Here is a 16,915-nt window from a genome sequence, read left to right as displayed (position 1 = left end):
ATTTATTGCAAAACATCGAAAGTTAATTTTCAACTATTTTTTATTTTTATTAAAAAAAAAAATTCACGGCAAATTTTTGTACTTTGAATTTTAAAATTAAAATTATCGATAAAATTTTTTAATACTTTCAATTGTTGCGTATGAGAATATAAGTCAATCTTGGAGTGGAAAAGGGTTAAAGAGTATGCACTGGCCTCAAAAAGCAGTTTAATCTTATTCACCGGTCCATTGGCAGCCTGCCAACTGAGTGTGGCGAATCCGAGCACCGAAAACAACAAAATTTCTAGCAATTCCACCGGGAAAAAGTCGAGTTAATCGATCGTCGGACGGAACGTATACCTACTCTACTTGAATCCTACATTACTGGCTACTGGCTACTACTACTTATACTGTAGTAACTGTACGGTTATATTATACATTATTTATGAGCTTCGGGATATCGAGTTTTCAATATTTCTGACCCAAAACCCCAAATAACGAAATATCTTCTTCCTCCGCAGCTTCAGTTCTAGACTTTGGACGCTGGCGCTAAATTATTATATAAAAAAAACTCACCTTTATACCCATTGTAGACGCTAGGATCCCATAGTCGTGGTGCAAAGCCGGCAGCATAACGGGAGGTAAGTTGGCCATCATCATTCTGTCGAGTCTTGGCAGTTTGTCACACGTCTCGCGTATTTATTAAATTAACTCCTCAAGAGTTTCACCTACCTAAAACAAAAAATTAAATAGTTCATTAATTCACGGTTAAATTATACCAATAATTTTCATTTTAAAAACAGTTTAAAACTCAATTTTTGTAATTAAAATTACAGACTAAAAATTTTTTAATTTAATCCAACAAAGACTTTAAAAATTATCTTATTTTTAATTTTTATAAAAATGTATTTTAAAAAAAAATTGTTTACTAATTTTGAAATCTAAAAATTGTTTTAATTTATTTGAAAAATAAATTAGCGTTGAAAAATTTTTTAATTACTCTTTTTCTAATAATCCATTAAAAAATAATCAAATGTCTGTTAATTTTAGTTTGATAAATTTGTCTAAAACAAATTCCAGCCTAGCTATATGATTCGCATCAAAACTTAAGACTTTCCTTCAAGAAATAAACAAGTGACTAAGAAAAAAGTAAAACTGTTTAATAATCAGTTATGAGTTTAAAACGTCTTAGCAGAATATGGTAGTAGTTCTAATAACTTCTGGCGCATCACGTGAGTTTGCACAAGTATTATAATCTAAAGCCTATTCCCAGCGGATCTCTAATACTGGGAGTATCACTACCACTACAACTAATACTAATACTAATAATAATACGGGTAGCAATACTAATGCTCCTGCTGTTACTATAGTTTCTGTTTGCTTGAGCTGCACCGCTAACTACCCGTGGGCTATGTACCCACGGAACGAAGAAGAATATCATCGTAGAGCAGCTAGCTTTCCGCCGAGGGACTACTACCATCATCCTAGTATCCATAAGTATGTCGGAGGTTATGTACCAGAGACACAGACACAGCCAAGGATGAAGGTAGTATGGGTACGTAGACAAAATGTTCCATTACACGGCAGCCAATTATAGAATTAATCCATTACTCGATTTGTGGTGGTGCGTGAGTGAGTTCCCGGTGAATCCCACGGCTAAACTCTGATACCGTCGCGGTAATAAGCGAGCAGGAAGTTGCTACAGAATATTTCTAGCCCCGGAAGTCCAGAGAGAGACGAATTTTTGGTATTACCTCGAGATCTAACCGGTAATCCAGTTATTAGAATGTACCTTTGTGTAAACTGGTAATTATATAAAGTTACCAGAAGGTTAGCACTTGCAATAGGGTCCACCCGCTTTGACCTCCTTAGCTTGGGCTTTTACCTTAAGTTTAGGGCAGGGATATAGTTATATAGTTATACAGTTATATTATGGCCTAAGAGTTGTATGAGGACACGGAAGACGTCAACGAGATTGCGGCGGCTAGGCGTTATTCGTTTCTACCCGAACTTACCCCCGTGGCGTGACGGCAATCTAAGTTTCTAACTTGGTCTAGTCTCCACCCGGTCTGGGCTGCTGGTATGCCCAGTAAGACATCCAACTAATCCACATGAGGCCATTTCATTTCGACTCGATTTGCTGTTGTCGTTACCAATTCCTAATACTCACACTAACACTGGATGTAATTCTCTAACATGTTTGAGTAAGAATTTTTCAAATTTTATTTTTTTTATTATTATAACTAAAAGTAGCCGGTATTATTTTTTTAATAATAAAATCAGCAGATATTATTTTTACTTAATTTAAAAAATTAATTAGTAGTCTGTTAATTTTAGATAATAATCCCCCATGAAAAAAAATATATGTTAAAATACATAAAAAATATATTTTAAATATATTAAAAATCTATAAATATATATAAATTATGTATAGTAAATATATTTTTAATATTAACTAACTTTTGACCGATTTTCATATATATTTCAAATATATTTTAGATATATTCAAAATGAATTTTTTTTTTATTTTTCAGCTATTTATATTTCATGTATTTTAAGATATATCTTGAATATATTTAAAATATATAAAATACACATGAAAATCGGCCAAAAGTTAGTTACACGGAAAAGAAAATGCGGTAAATCCAACTACACTTGGAGTAGCATTTACTACAGGATGGACTAAAGTATATATACGCTATAGTTTATTTACGGATGATTTTCATGTGTTTCAAATCCAACTCCAAGTGTGGTTGGATTTACCGCACGTTTTTTTCCGTGTACTAAAAATATATTTACTATACATATTTTTTATATAGATAGATAGATTTGTTACATTGTACAGCAGTAAGAACTGCCTTATTACAATTTTTTCATCACAATTGTACTGCCTCTCTCTATTTCACTGCGTTCGAATTTTTCTTTCAAATTTTCACTGCGTTCAAAGTTTCTGCCTTTCAAATTTCGCACATAGATATCGCAACCTGCTCTTTCAACTTTTTATAATCACTGCGTATCTCTTGCAGCTGTGGACCGACTTGTGCTTCCTGTACTGCACAGTAAAAAATTTTGCGTCATTGCGTCAAAAAATTTTGTGTTAAAAATTTTTATGTTAAATATTTAACACTTTTTTGTGTTAATTCAACATTTTTCTGTGTTAATTTAACACAATAAATGTTAAATTTACACAAAAAAGTGTTAAATTTTTAACACAAAATTTTTTGACGCAATGACGCAAAATTTTTTACTGTGTGTATTTACCCTATTCCTCACCTCTTTCAAAGGGCTGTTGGAATAGTGGCGATGGGGAAACCACAGAGAAAACCCATGCCAGTACAAGTCGGCTACCGGAGCGACCCCCGACGGTTGGTTTGGAACTATTCGAATAACCGTCGGGGCTCGAACCCTCGCCTCACGGCATGATGTACGAACGAACTAACGATATAATGACTTAGCCCGCTCGACCATCCTGCCGCTCATATTTTTTATATATTTATATATCTTTTATAGATTTTTAATGTATTTAAAATATATTTTTTATATTTTTCGACATATTTTTTTTTTTCATGGGGAATGAAATGATTTCAAAAATTTGTTAAAAATGAAATAAATGTGACGAATTTACAAGTGAATGATTTAAAAATAAACATTTTATTGTCAACTTTGAAACACCGGAACTCCTCGAACACTATACTGACGATATTTAATGTTCGATCCGTCATACATCTCGTGATCGAGCAAGCCGTTAGCTTTTTCCACCCTTTTTTCATTTCACCATTACATGTTTTGTTCCTTTTTATATATTTGATAGTAGACGTAGTAGTAGGATATATATTATTCAAGGGACACTTTGGGTTCTTCCAACCCCTGGCTTTTAGACTACTACTGTAGCCTCATGCATCTTGCATAAATCCACTCAAGCAAAGGTACAGAGTGAACGGGTATTTGCCCTCCACGAGAGAGTAGAGAGCAGAGAGCAGTGCGAATAAATGAAAATAAGTGAAAAAAAGTTAAATAAAAGCCAGATGAAATTCTCCATATTTTATTTCTTCACATTTTCCACACCTAAAATCGTAACATAAATGCCATATTGCATTTGCCGCATTTCCATTTCTATTCCAATACATCCATGCATTCACAAACTTTCTCCCTATTCGTCTGTTCTCAGCTTTCGCTATTCTACCCTCAAACAATCCAGAGGACATTATTGAAGGCAATACTCGCGAATTATCGCTCAGTAATAACGATCGGGCGAGAAAAAATTGCCTGACATGACAGGCCAGAGGAAAATAGCCGACAAAAAGTGTGACAAGAAAAAAGAAAGGATGGCGAGCTTTCACCGGAGATGACGCGTGTTTTCAATTACTTTACACCCCGTTCGAGGGAACCAAAGGCAAAGAGAAACGAATCAACAGCACAGCAGTTGACAGTGTTGATGCTGCTGGACTTTAACCGGGAATTTGCATTTTTACCCAATATTCGTTCATTTTCTGGCTGCTTGTTCGAGCGTACCATCGACCCAACAAAGGGTACAGTGGGTACATTATCAACTGCATACCAGCACCACTGATATTCATACTCATTTTCAAAATCCCGTCGTTACTCCAATCAATCACCCAACGAAGGACTCGACCCTTAACCTGTTGCTCCCTACTCATCGACCTGATCATCAATCTATTAATCTTTTTGTCACCTTACCTCTGTCTGTCGATTCGATATCCCTTTGCACACAATGGATATCAGTCCATCACCCAAATTAATCTCGAATATGTTTGACAAGTTTTATATGCTTGATGGTGAACATCGAATACTTTAAATGATTTGTTTTTATAATGAAAAGTTGATGAAAAATTTTAATTAAGCTAATAATTATCGTTTTAAACCGATTGAAAAATTATTTTGATTAAAAAAAATTATTTTGGACTAAAAAATAAAAAATTAAAAAAAAAAACAAGATTTTTGTACAAATTGTAGCTTTTTTGTAGAAAGAAAAAAAAATACCATTTTATTTAAAAATATTCCAAAAAGTATTTGAAATTTTTTTTTTTAAATACATTAAATCAAAAAAAAATATCTTAAGGTTGTTCGGACACTAATGCACCTGTAAAGATCAAAAGCTAATTTTTTGATATGTTATGAATTGCTATCTCATACGGCTAAGTTAATTTTTTGGAATAAATCTGACGAAGGGTTATCCTTTAATAAATGATTAAAAAATTGAAATTTAACATGTAGCCTATAGATACTATTGGCGGATTGCACATATATCGATTTGTGACTACCTCATAGGAAAATTAAAAAACAAAAAAATTCTATTTCAGCCAATCAACTTTCGTAAAATACGTTAAAAATAAAATAAAAATTTTCTGACGAAGGCTTTTAAAGATATTTTAATGCAAAAGATGAAAAATTCACGGAAATTTCAGGCCGACATGTTTAAAAATAAATAAACCACGTGATTCAGCGCAGTGTGGCAACGTTGCACAGAATAGAACGCGCGAATTTTGAATTTTTATAATTCCTGTGTATTTTTATGGGTTGTGTTTTTCAACTCAACACTACACAGCGAGATAAATATAAATAGCTGTTAAGCGCGGTGTTGTCAAGTCCGAGTTTTATGAAAAAATACTTGAGTCAAACGTTGACTATTTATTGTTTTTGTTAATTAAATTATTTAATTATTTTAATTAATAATAATTTAAGGCAACGGTTAAATTATAGTAATGAATTTTCGTATTCAAATTTTTAATTTGAATGAAAAAAAAATTTAGATTCTACTATGACTTACGGGGTACTGTCCATACAACCTTAAAGTAAGATTTAAATATTTTTCTTCAACTAAATAGTTTTTTTAGTGTAACCATACAATGCAAATGAAATATTGACTCTGGATAATAATATAAGCTTTAATGTCTTCCTGAAGCCTGTCTATAATAAATGCAAAGGATGAAGGGGCAATTTTTCGTGGCGTCTGCGACGTGAAATTGAAGCAGTGGGCTTGAAAAGCCGAGTGGGTAGCTATGCTATGAAAAAATAAATTTATAAAAAGTAAAAAGGTATTTTAGAGGCATACATGTGTGGCTAGATATAGAAGCTAATCGCAAACGTTTTCAAGCGCGGCGGTGCCGGGTATCCCTCGGGTATGGCCCAGTCACGCACGACGAGTCCTCTCCCGGAGGTAATCGCGCACGTGCTTCGAATACTTTTGCTGAAACTGAGGCTTTGCAGTAACTCGGCGTTGATTCTACTCGCATCGCATCGCATCGCGTCGCGACGCCACGACGCCAGACCACGGAGACCTGTTGCCCCGATTCGACCAGCCACCCATAGATAGATATACAGACATATCGCCCACCCACACACACAGATCCAGATCCTACCAGTCATCATTCCAAGGATCTCTTATTGTCTGCCCGCGAATGACCTCTTTATTGCGAGCTTCACTGTAATTACTTTTATTTAATAAAGTGTCGAATTAAATTTCAGATGGAAAATATTATAAGATGGATCTTTACCGTGAAAATTTCGAGTACCTCCTCGGTTTAAATTTATTTTATTTTAACGAATTTCCTGTATCGTTAAACCGCAGGAAGTAGAAACTAAACCGGATTGAGGGACTGAGGGTAGTTGCTATCTATGCCGGTGAAGCGTCAAACAACCCGTGACTCGACTCTTGGTCTTAGCACAGGCGACAACTTTATAATGCAATAAATTGCGGTCGGTTAAACAGTTAATGGAGCTGGCCTATGAAAATACGATTCTTGGAGTGTATCAAATCGATCAAATCTTCTAAATTATTATTATTTTAATTCAAGTCATGGGATAAATTTTTTAAATATTCTTTTAGTACTGATTTAATTTCTAAATAAAATAAAAAATTTTTTCTTTATAATTTAATTCAAAGTATTTTGAAAAAAAATTTGAAGTATAAAAAATTGAATAATAAAAAAAATGTATCCTTAAATAAATTATTATTTGCTGTTAGCTGATTTTTGAACTATATAAAAATTTGAAAATTTGGAGCCAAAATATAAATTTTATTCGAAGTTGGCTACGGATATAATTCTGGTAATCGCTGTCGTCGAGTTGTACGACTAGGACTATCGGTATAAGTGTCTACCAACACTTTACCAGTAAGTAAGCTACCGTCGAAATTTAATATTGTGCAGTAGCGAGTAGCGAGACATGAACCCTGAAGCATCTTTACGAGGCACGCTCCCGCTTAATTGCCTTCAGAGGTTCGTTTACCATCACTGCATACTCGCGCTCTTCTCCTCCTTACATATAATACATATACTTTGTCTACACTGTTCCTCGAGCATCTCGCGAATCTGTGTATACATGCAGGTATATAAACGAGATAGTAAAATCCACTATCTTAAGGAGCCACTGCAACCTGACCTGTCTTTCTCGGCATCGTACCTCGGTTGGCCTTTGCACAGCCTCAAAACATAATTAAAATTTTCTAATTAAGAATTTCGATAAGACACAAGCCTAGTCGGGGAGCTCCAGCTCTAGTTGGTGCTCTCTTTATGTACCAAAGAACAAGACGAAGATGAGAGCGGGTATTAAATAAGCAGAAGCAGAAGCTTGTAAAAGAGACCCGTCTGTTTATGCCAAAACAAAAAAGTCTGCTGGCAAAAGATTAACCCTACTTGCTCCTTTAACCTCTTTAAAGAGTGTTGTGTTTACTCAAGTTAACGATTAAACTATGGGGTTTTGTTTAAACTTATTTTTGGGTTTACTTCCTCTTTTCTATTTAATGTTTAAGGGTAAATATAGTAATTACTAATTATAATTATAATTTTACGATAGAAAATTTAATTTTTGACAATTATAATTCTATAAAAAAAAATTTTTTTCATCAAAATTAATAATAATAACTATTATTAAAAAAACTCAATCCCATTGAATAAATTTTAATTATATTATTAGTTATACTCTTTATAGTTCATTAAATTTAATTAAATTTCATTGTCATCTCAATAAACTATAAAAAGGATTCCTTTTGATTGTAAAATGTATAATTAATAAAATAAAAAAAATTTTTTAATGAATTGTGTTGATTTAATATTAATATTAATTTAAATTTAAACAATAATAATAAAAATATTAATAATAGTTTATAATAAAATATATTTATTTAAACAGTTAGTTTGTTAGGTTATTTTAAATTAGTTTATGTAAATAAAATTTTTGTTTTAAGAACAAGTTTGTTTAATTTAACGAACTTCATAAAGTTTGCCGGCAGGAGTCACATAGGTGGGTTCCTGTTAGTGACTATATATATAGATATATTTGCTCATACATACTCAGTACTGTACTGGCACAGTTCGGAAAATGAAGTGAACTGAGAGTTGATCCGCCCGGCGTACTCACTACTCACTACTCACTTGCTTAAACTATAATACACACATGGTCTATGATGGCTAATTAGTTATTGCTGATTGTCACAAGTAGTTTAGTAGTTGCAATTTAGCACGAGTAAAGTGGAAAACTGCCGAAGGGTTAATCGAACCCCAAACTCTCGATACATATACGATACACGACACACCCTCATATCGTCCAATTGATGTAAATGTTATTACCAATGTAAATTTCAGTTATTTGTTTACACATTTATTCGACAGGTTCCATTTATTGATAAATTTTTTCGACAATATGTACAAAAAGTTTGATTTTTTAACAATTGATTTCAATAAAATATTTCAACGTAAAATTGTTTTATTGTCACACTAAAATTTCGAGATAAAAAATGTATTTTTTTTTTTTTTAATTTTAAAAATAAGTATAAAAGTGTCGTATGCGCGTATAATTAATTAAATAAATAACTTTAATCAATAAAATAAGCATACGTTTGATATAGCATCACTTCGACACCAAGCGAGTAAGAATGGACTCACGTGGCTCTAATGTATGCATCATATTTCAATTTTAATTTACACGACAATTCAATTTTTTGTAAATGAATTTTATTTAATCTAGAAATTAGATAACAAATTATCAAACTACTGAATTACTTGTTTCAATTACTCAAAAATTAACAAAAATTATAATTAAAAAATTCTTGACCTCATTTCACTTAAGTTTCCCTATAACTTATTCAAAATAACTATTAAAGATAATTCTCAACTCAAGGAACTAATCACTTCCCAGCATTAATTATTCACCACTCATTAGCCAGCAGTAAAAGGAAAAATCTAAAAAAAGATGTTTTGCCTTAAACTGCAATAAAACCCTCGAAAAAAATTCAATTTTACTTCAATTATTTAAGACTTAAACCAACAGAATTATATTAATATTATTGTTTTATAAAAGTAGAATAATTATACAGCCGTGCAATGAAAAAAAAAATGTTCCTGGATCAAGTTAATTTTTTTTTTTTTCAGTGAAGGTAAGAATTTTCTAAACTAGTGAAGCAGTTTCATAAATGAACAAGCCGAAAAATATGTTGACAAAATTTAGCGTGAATAGTAAGATTAGTAAGACAAGAATGATAATCAAGAATGTAAAAAATGATAAAAAATGACAAGAACATAGACGTTGGTTTACTTGAACACGAACAAAAGAAATCGCCCGGGCGATCATTTTATTTATACGGGCACTCTAATGACGATAATCATAATAATGAAGAAAACTTTCTGTCGGTCCTCACAACTCAGAGCTCTAGCTGTATACCAGTGGGTCTATTCGTTGACTCGCTCACTCGCTCGTTATCTCCAGCATCTTTTCAATCGTCAGGGAACGACGATATCGTTACAGAAGTCGGGCCGCGACAGCCATTGTTTCCAGCCACGTATTCAACGCCGGTTCAGGAATGGAAAACGCCAACCGAGAACCCAGAACCGAGAGAACTTCATCTCACTTGTGTGTATTATAGTCTGCGCTCTTGTCTCCCGTTCAGACGGTTATTTTCCTTTTTCTTTAGCCTTCTTTGCTATCTTTGAATCTCTTCATCTGCCGCTTTCATTCACCACCTTCCCCCTCCCCTTAACCCCTTCCTTCCAACCACCTCTAGCCGCAAACCAAAGCAAAACCTCCACTACACTCGCTCAAAGATACCAAATAAGGTCAAACATTTATATCTTTTTGTTTGTTATTATTGTTGTTGTTGCTCTTGTTCGTGTCATTATTATTTTTTAATATTAATTTTACATTGTTTTACTTTTTATTAGTTAAGTTTCTCAAATAACCTCAAGCAAAACGAGCTTTCATGATAAACATTTACTTGAAAATTACGTTTAAAAAATTTGTAATGACTCGAATCAAGAAAATTATTTAAGAGCTTTATTGTTTTGATTTAATTAAAAAAATTTTTAGACTAAGAAATTTTTTTTCTAGTACAAACAGAAGTATTTTTAGACTTTTTTCAATAAATCAATAAAGAAATATAACTCGTAAATGTTAGGAAGAAGTCTAAAAGTTTTTCATTGTTAACTTCAATTTTTTGTGAATAAAAATATTTATTATTATTATTTGTAAGATTGAATCGCAGCAAAGTTTTTAAGATAATAATAATATTAAATCATGATAAAACTACATTATTATTATCATTATATTTGTTTCTGTAACTCGCTAGTTAATATTATTATTTTATTCATGAATCGTCACCAATAAAATTTAAATATAATCAAGTCTCTTTCAGCATAAACTTGTGAAATACAATAATTATGTATTGTCAAGTATCAACATTGTATTTTGAATAATTTAATTGACAAAGGGATGGCACTATGAGAAGCTGTATCCATTGATCATATATAGATTAGATTGAATAAACCCTTTCGGATGGCTGGCTCGTAGTTAATTCCCTTTGAAAGTAGTGTTGACACTGCTGTGTGAATTAGCAGCATGTGGATATCTCCTCTAATACGATATAGATGGGGATCTATAATGTATCGATATTGCCGCTGTGCGTTGCTTCTCCTCTAATTGTAACTCTACCTATCTATATTCATTCTCATTAGCGACATTCGATCCATATTCATCAGAAAATGACCTAAATAACTTCAGAAAAACAATTAACATTAATCGTAACGTCAGTTTACGTGTCATAATTTATTTCAGTGTCATGTCACCTAGCCTGAGCTTTCTGATAGTCAACAGACTTGTAGGCAATCAAAATCACCCTTCGATTTTATTTTATTTTATTTCATTTTACTTTCCTACAGCTCAATAACCAGGTAATGTGGTGTTAGCATGGATTTTTCCTCCGTCTTTCAGCATATAATATATAATACCACGGTAGTGTCACTCGAGGAAAGTGACTGGGATGATGACGACGCATTTCCGTGATAAGACCAGGACACCCGGGTCTTAAATCAAAGTCTCGATATTTTAAAAAGTTTTTATTGAAATAAATTTATCATTTTGTGTAAAGCAGGGATCATCGGATGGCATGTGCCATGTGTCAGAAAGCACACACAAGAGGACAAGGAGAAAAAGACAGCAAAGAGGGTCAAGTGTCGCCGGGCAACAACCGCGACCTGGGATAGCCGATGGAGCGGTTGGACATGCCTGGTATAGCACAGTTGAGTGTACTCTATAGCACTGAGAGTGACGATCGATCCAGCGGCGAAGAAACCTGCGCTCAATTCAATTTCTCACGAGGAATTTGGATTTTTTGACATGTGGGATCAACTTATACTAACAAACGCCCACTATGTGGGGTGTAAGCTCCTCTGCTTTTTTCCTTCCTTGGATTATTTTTTTATTTCACCTTTTATTTAAAAAAAAAATATATATATCGGATGTATAAATGTTATATATGTTGCGGTATGAATATAATCTAGAATATTTTATCCTTATTGCCTACTACTTCGATTCCAATCGGATTGTCCATGTCTGTGTCTACCAAACCCTGGGAAGAGATGCATCTAAATGGATCTCACACGTACCGACCATATTCAAAGTCCATTATATTATATATTCCTATTTTAACATATTTCTGATATTGCAAATGTAAATTCTCATGTATAAAATAGACTTTGCGTACCAGCAAATAGTAATAAGTACAAAAATGGATGGAAAATTTTTCACGGCAAATAATAAAAATAATTATTATTTAATTTTTAATTTGACCATTTAGTCCTTTAAATAACTAGTTCAAATATATTAAACCTTGATACTCAGATACAAAGATTTAATATTTTTATTTTAATAAAACAATTTTTCTTGAAATTTTTTTTTCAAGATTACTTTTATTCTAATAAGTAAAAATTATTTTGCACGACTCATGATGCGAAGCATCAGAGAGTGCTTTACGATCGAAAAATTTTTTCACCTCATTTCGGCAACTATTTTCATTACTATAGTCTTGTTAGTTCACGGAATCAAGATATTTTGCATACTATTGTCAAGATAATTTAATGGAGATTAATTTGACACTTTTCAAAAATTGATTTAGTGCACTAGAAACGGAAAAAAACATCAAAATAAGTCAAAAAATTTTCCTGTCCGTCATGTATGAAACCCTGAAAACTATGAAAATACTCTAACTTTCGAAAAAATGCATCAATTGAATAAAATTTTTTTTTTTTTTAATTCTTGAGGAGAATTGTAGGTCACAAAATGCGAATGGTTAGGTAATTCAGTGTCGTTCATGTACAATTAATAAAATAAAAAAGCCAGAAGACTGTATATCCATATATATCCATGTAAAATTTACATGGATGGTGATATACATATTATGTACATTTATTCCACCAGGGGTGCCTGTGCATTACCTTCCTAGACAGCTGTTTTTTCGGCAACTAATTTTGAACTTGTTTTTTTTTTTTTTTTTTTTTTAATATTTCATAATTAAATGAGCATTATGAGTCGTGCACTTTTGGATTTTCCAAACTTTTTAAAATTTTAAAATATATTAATTACTTGTTGAAATCATCCTTTTAAATTAAAAAACTTAATCAATATCATTGATACGAAAGAAAAAAAAAATATTATCATATTTGTTTTCAAGAGTTAAATTACACAGAGAAAAAAATTTTCTTGAATCAAGTATATAATTTTGAAGAACTTAATTTTCTTGATTTGAGTAGAAAAATTCTTGAGCTAATAAATTTTTCTTGATATAAGGAAATTTTACTTGATTCAAAAAAATTACCCTCTTCAAAATTATTTTCTTGATTCAAGAATTTTTCTCTCGAATCAAATTTATTTTTTTTTTCCAGTGTATAACTCTCCATCCATCTAGCGCGCATTATTTTCTTATGACGCACCTGCATACAACTATTATTTTGATCCTCAGGAAACAAAAACTTTTCGCATTAAGTGATTGCCTTTCTGTTACATATTAATTATTATTGTGCTTTGGATTTGATTTTCATTAGCGTGAGTATGCTATTTAATTAAAATTAAAATTACATTTCGCTTTTTTCATTAATTTTACTATAGTACCTCCTATTTTGTAATTATTTAATTAACAACTCAAAAAATATTTCATAAAAAAAGAATAACATCGTAAATTAACATGAATTTTAATTAGCAGTATTAATGATTTACTTATTGTGAGTGGGAGTTTTCTAATAACACTTGCCAGTGATTTAACTGTTGAGTTTAAATCTCAAAACTTTGATAATTGCTTTTGAACGGAGTACAAGCACACATTTATACAGTTTTCCATTTTACACCCGGATCCTTATTCAAGGACCCAACTACTAATCACTGTTAACTGCTACTTGATTTCACTTGCTCGAATAGAGTGCAATATTACGGAGCTCTTGACTTTACTCGCGTTGGCAAGCTTACAAATCGTTCAACACAATAGTCTAGTGTTTTAATATCCACCAGGTATTTTTTATTTTTCATGTATCAGACAATTATTTTATTTATTTATTGATTTGTCTATTTACTTTTTTTTTCCTTCCTCCCGTCTTTCTTAGACTCGATTTCATTCAACGAACCACGGCGGTCTTTAATGGTGGGTTCTAAGTAATTACAGAAAATTCGAGGAGATGTAATGAAAGTGAATCGAGAGTACGTTTTTGATCAATTAAGAGTTCATTGAAGTTTAAGTAATTATATTACGAAATGAAAAGCCAAAACAGCGTAAGCGAAGAGCCGGTGAGTGGATGGGCAAATTCTTATTGGGAGAGCGAGAGAGAGTTGTGGTGCTTGAAAATGCCGGAAAGTAATTCGAGTAATGGGCTCTCGATAGTCAACGGTTTCAAGCTTTTGAATTAAGTGCTCTCAAAATTATTGCCGGGTAATATCTACCAATGTTTGAATTATCAATCACCATTAGAATCGCAGAATTCGTGCACATATACGTCCGCTAATTTGTTACTTTGAAAACATTCGTTCGAGGACTTTTCATTTATTTATCGGATGTTCACATAATACTTCAACATTGTATGTGGTTATAAATTAATTTGTATCTCACAGTTGTCATTTTTGTTGAGATAAATTGATAATTGATTGACATGAAAAAAATTTATAGTGAAAATTAATCATCTTTAATGTTTTTAGTAAAAACTAAATTGAATGTTGGGTTTAATTACTATAAAAAATAAATTATTAAAAATAATAACTGAAGAAAATAAAAAGTTTTTGAGATGACATAACTGCCAGAGAAGTCTCAGTACTGTGATGTGCGCTCTTACTCAAGGAAAAAGCCTTTAAAAGGACTGTAAAATAAAAACGAGAAGAATATGAACTAAGGAGGAGAAAGAAGAAGAAGAAGAAGAAGGTACTCTTAGGTAAAATGTAAAATGTAAACTGCCGGTCGTTTTTCAACTTCATGTCGCCGTAATTAATGCTAAGCCATAAGACATTGTGTGGTTTTTTCAGGGATTACTTTCCCCCGGACACAAACATTAAATGGCGTTGCACCTCTGGCGCAAGAGAATACCGCGGCGCCGGTTTAGCGCCTGCAAAATTTAACCCAAATAGTTAAAAGCTTCCCCTATAATATATATTATTACCAACACGTCTATATATAAATATATCTATATATATATTGTGTAGTGACTTTTTTATTACTCAATAAACCAGTGTTATCGTAAATTATAAGATAAGCCTACTTTTCATTTGCCCTGTAACAGTTTTCCGATAAATAACTTAAAAATAAAAAGAAAACGAAGGAAAAAAGTTATTGTATTATTGAAAAATAAAATAATAAAAAAAGTTATATATATATAAAACGGATAATAATGTAGAATGAGTTTAAACTTTTTTATTCATTGAGTATTAAATCGAATAGAAAGAAATTAGTTATTGGATTTATAGCGTAAACGGGAGGGGGATGCTGATGTATTGGCACTTGCTGTGTGAGCTTTTGACACACACGTATCCGTGGATATAGATATGTGTGGGTAAGTAAATATATATATATATATATATATTTATATATATATATATATATATATATATATATATATATATATATATATTTATGTACAGAGATTACTTGGGGGATGTTGACGCTGGTGAGATGTAAGTATTACAGTGAAAGTAGGGTAAAAAGGAAAAGGGATGTTATCATCATACCCCGGGTGTTCCTTTAGCCGTCTTGCTGTGTTATATTAGAATCCCCGTTGTGATGTTTTATGTTGTGCGACTTTGGTGATAAAGAAACGAGCGCTCTAATTAAAATTTCGTCTCTCGATACTGCCAAGCCATCTAGTAACTACGCTAGGATATACCAGGCCTGCCCTACTAATATAAGCGATACTAATTAACCGTATAAATATTGTTCAAGTTTACCAATAAATATAACTATTTTTAGAATTAATTAATTTGTTGTTTGTAAGAGTATTTTTATTTTGAGATATAATTTTGAGTATGAAATTTAATCAATAAATTAAGGGATTCTATGATTAAAATTTTTGAATCGATTACTTGTTGCAATTGATTAATTTATTATTATTATTGTTGAACTTAAAAAATCACAAAAATATAATTTCCTTTCAATGTCAAATTTTAAACTTTAAATTAAACAATTTTGTTGAACAATAAATTCCCTGTTACAAAAAAATAGTTTTCACTTTTATCAATAAAACAAATTAAACGGATGAATTGAAAGATGAAAGTGATGTGAAACACCAGCACTAAATATTAAATAGAATCAATTGAATATTTTTCGAGTGATAGACGAAATAAAAAACATCTCTATTTAAAAATAACAATAAACGCCACCAGTATTTTGTTATTTTATAAAAGCTGAGTAGCATATTTAAACAGGACTTTAAAGTGTTATTTATCTGACGGAAATCATAACCATAACTCGGTTTCCATGGGAATTGTTTGGCAACAGGTGGGGAAAATACCCACGCACCGAGCATACAACATCAGAAGCGTTTGCAGTGCCAGTACCAGAAGTAGAAGCAGAGGAAGTAGAAGTAGAAGTAGAAGTAGAACCAGACCAGAACCACCAGCATTGCCTGGCAGAGGCACCAGGGCGAGCATCAACATCAACATCTACACTGAGTTTTAGTAGTTGTCGGTATATGCGTCCCAGCACAATTTTCGTTTAGCGTCTCTCATCGTCTCTCGTTCCCGGTTCGCCCATCCACCGAATTTACTCTCATTAATTTAGCACAAATGCCGCGGTAAAGACGAGCAATCGACCGTACCACCAGCATAAAATAATTAATTTTGACTATAATCACTAGAATTTACATACTAAACTCTTTTTACTTCAGATGTTTGGTTAATTTAAACTCACTATTTTTATTATCACTCTGGTTATTACTTATTACTATAAATTAAATCTCTGTTTTATTTAATTAATAAAACTTTCTGTAATTACCCTCCTGGGTGTTTTAAATTAAATTCACTGAATTTAATTAAGTATTTTATTTACGTTTCTCCGTTGATTGTCGAGAATTACCGAAATTTACCCGGAACAATAACAAATTGTTTATCAACGCTTGTAATTTAAATTAAAGTGGAAATATCAAAAAATTATAAGAGACATTTTTTGTAGGGAATTTAATTT

At 31.9% G+C, this 16,915-nt stretch overlaps 1 protein-coding gene across 5 annotated transcripts in view; it reads right to left on the bottom strand.

Annotated features, from left to right (window-relative positions):
- The window catches only part of LOC123261664 (polypyrimidine tract-binding protein 1), a 172,677-nt gene that overhangs the window by 109,838 nt on the left and 45,924 nt on the right, over nt 1–16,915 (bottom strand). For all 5 annotated transcript variants that reach the window (XM_044723370.1, XM_044723368.1, XM_044723375.1 and 2 more), the window contains one exon: nt 556–711. In XM_044723370.1, coding sequence (XP_044579305.1) covers nt 556–639 — 84 coding nt within the window. In that variant the 5' untranslated portion in view covers nt 640–711. The remainder of the gene's footprint in view (nt 1–555; nt 712–16,915) is intronic.

This window comes from Cotesia glomerata, linkage group LG3 (genome assembly GCF_020080835.1).
Source record: "Cotesia glomerata isolate CgM1 linkage group LG3, MPM_Cglom_v2.3, whole genome shotgun sequence".
Lineage (NCBI taxonomy): Eukaryota > Metazoa > Arthropoda > Insecta > Hymenoptera > Braconidae > Cotesia > Cotesia glomerata.
This window is presented reverse-complemented; position numbering and strand designations above follow the sequence as displayed.